Genomic DNA, 2,079 nt, shown 5'->3' with positions numbered 1-2,079 from the left:
TATATATATATATATATATATATATTACACCCATACACGACTGGCTTCTCTCAGTTTCCATATACCAAATCTACTTATAAGGCTTTGGTCGGCCTTAGGCTATTTTTGAAGGCACCTGCCCAAGTTGTCCCGCTGTGAGACTGAACCCGGAATCATGTAGTTGTGAAGCAAAATTCTTACTCCACGGCCACACCTGGTATATATATATATGTATATACACAAGCACATACCACACATACATACATACATACACATATACATACATATCATCCCTATTGATTCCGAAGAGAGAATGATGAACGCAACGAATGGTTAGTGGTGGTTATCTGAAAATCTCCCGACTTTTACCATGAGGACGAGAACTTCAGTCATTCACAGAAAGAATCTACAGCTATAACTGCGTGGTTTAGTAGTTCAGTGTGGAAACACGTGAGTACGGGTTCAATCTGCGTGGTTGGGCTGGATTCAACCCGAACTAATGCCTTGTGGAAATTGGAAGAACAATGCATACATACATGCATGCATACATACAAACATACGCACACACACACACATACATACACACACATATGTATATATAATATATATAACTCGAATTTATTGCGGTAAAGTAATATGTAATGACCAACATTTATGCCTTGTCTTAATCTATCTATCTAGTTAACTAGTTGTGTGTGTGTATGTATATTTGTGTGTGTATGTGTGTGTAAATGAAAGTATGTGGTTTTACGAAGAAAATGTTTATTGTGGATTGCTTCGGTAAACGTTTCCATCGGTTTAAAAGTAAAATAATATCAATTCAACGTGTTGCTGTTGCTACTGCTGATGTGACTGATTTTGTTATTGATGATAATGATGATGATTCTAATTTTTTTGTTATTTTTCATTTTCCATGTTCTCGTTTTATTTTATTGTATTTTATTTTTTCTATACGGAAGAATTAATGAAAGTGAGGCTCAGAAAGTGGGAGGAGTGAGAGTATACAGAGCAGAAGTAGGAGGAGTAGGAGAAAGAGATGTACTGTGTTGTGGAAGATGACAAGTACAAGGGAAAGAAATATTCAAAGACAAGAAACAAGAAACATCAACAACAACAAACTGAAGTAGGAGGAGTAGGAGAAGGAGGAAGTCTGTGACAGTGAGAGAGAGAGAGAAAGAGAGGGAGAGTGGGAGGTGTTGCTGTAGTTCTGTGGCGTGTCGGCGGGCGACACAGGCACAAATAACAAGAGTGGTACCCCCTTTCAGATGGGAGCGCTGACAAACGATTACTAATTTACATGCACACACATACATACATACACACACACACACACACACATATATATATGTAGACACACACACACACACACACATACATATATTGTATATACGGACACTTATGAACCCACACTTATATATCTGTATTCATGCATATCTATCTGCACACATATATACACAAGAAAGAGCATTAACTAAATAGATTCTTAAAACAAAAACCGTCGCTCCACATATACACACACATTCATACAGACACATATAAGCCACCATACACAAAAAATTTAACAACAAAATAATACAAAAGAAAATAAAAAAATTCAGCAGTTCCACCACCGCCACCACTATCGCTACTGCTGCTGTTACTGCTGCTGCTGCTACTAATACTACAGCAAATTATCAACAACACCACCACTACCACAACCAGAACCAGCAGCACTACAACTACTACTACAACTATTACAACAAGTCCAACACGCTCCAACGGCTGGTTGGTTGACGAGCGGTCCCGCTGTCAACAGAACTTTAAAAAAAAAAAACAAAAAACAAAAAAAAAACATGGATCTAAGTACGGCGTATCGTTACCATAATACCAATATTAATATGATGGACTTTTATCACTCTTGTAAAAGTAAGTAAATATGACCAAAACAACAAAACAAAGAAAATACAATATAGATACACCACATATAATGTTAATATTATTATAAACATACGTTATAAGAATAGGTATATATACATAGACACATACATGTATGTATGTGTGTATGTAAAATTAAATTAAGGGCTAAACGGTTAAGTGTCTAATTAATGATGCTGATCACTT

The 2,079-nt window shown here is 36.2% G+C and overlaps 1 protein-coding gene across 1 annotated transcript in view; it reads left to right on the top strand.

Annotated features, from left to right (window-relative positions):
* Window positions 1–935: 935 nt before the first annotated feature.
* LOC106868936 (paired box protein Pax-5) overlaps window positions 936–2,079 on the top strand; it is a 261,351-nt gene continuing 260,207 nt past the window's right edge. Inside the window, exon 1 of the mRNA XM_052968470.1 lies at window positions 936–1,884. Within this exon, the coding sequence (XP_052824430.1) occupies window positions 1,812–1,884 (73 nt within the window). The 5' untranslated portion in view covers window positions 936–1,811. The remainder of the gene's footprint in view (window positions 1,885–2,079) is intronic.

This window comes from Octopus bimaculoides, chromosome 6 (genome assembly GCF_001194135.2).
Source record: "Octopus bimaculoides isolate UCB-OBI-ISO-001 chromosome 6, ASM119413v2, whole genome shotgun sequence".
In the NCBI taxonomy this organism is placed as follows: domain Eukaryota; kingdom Metazoa; phylum Mollusca; class Cephalopoda; order Octopoda; family Octopodidae; genus Octopus; species Octopus bimaculoides.
This window is presented reverse-complemented; position numbering and strand designations above follow the sequence as displayed.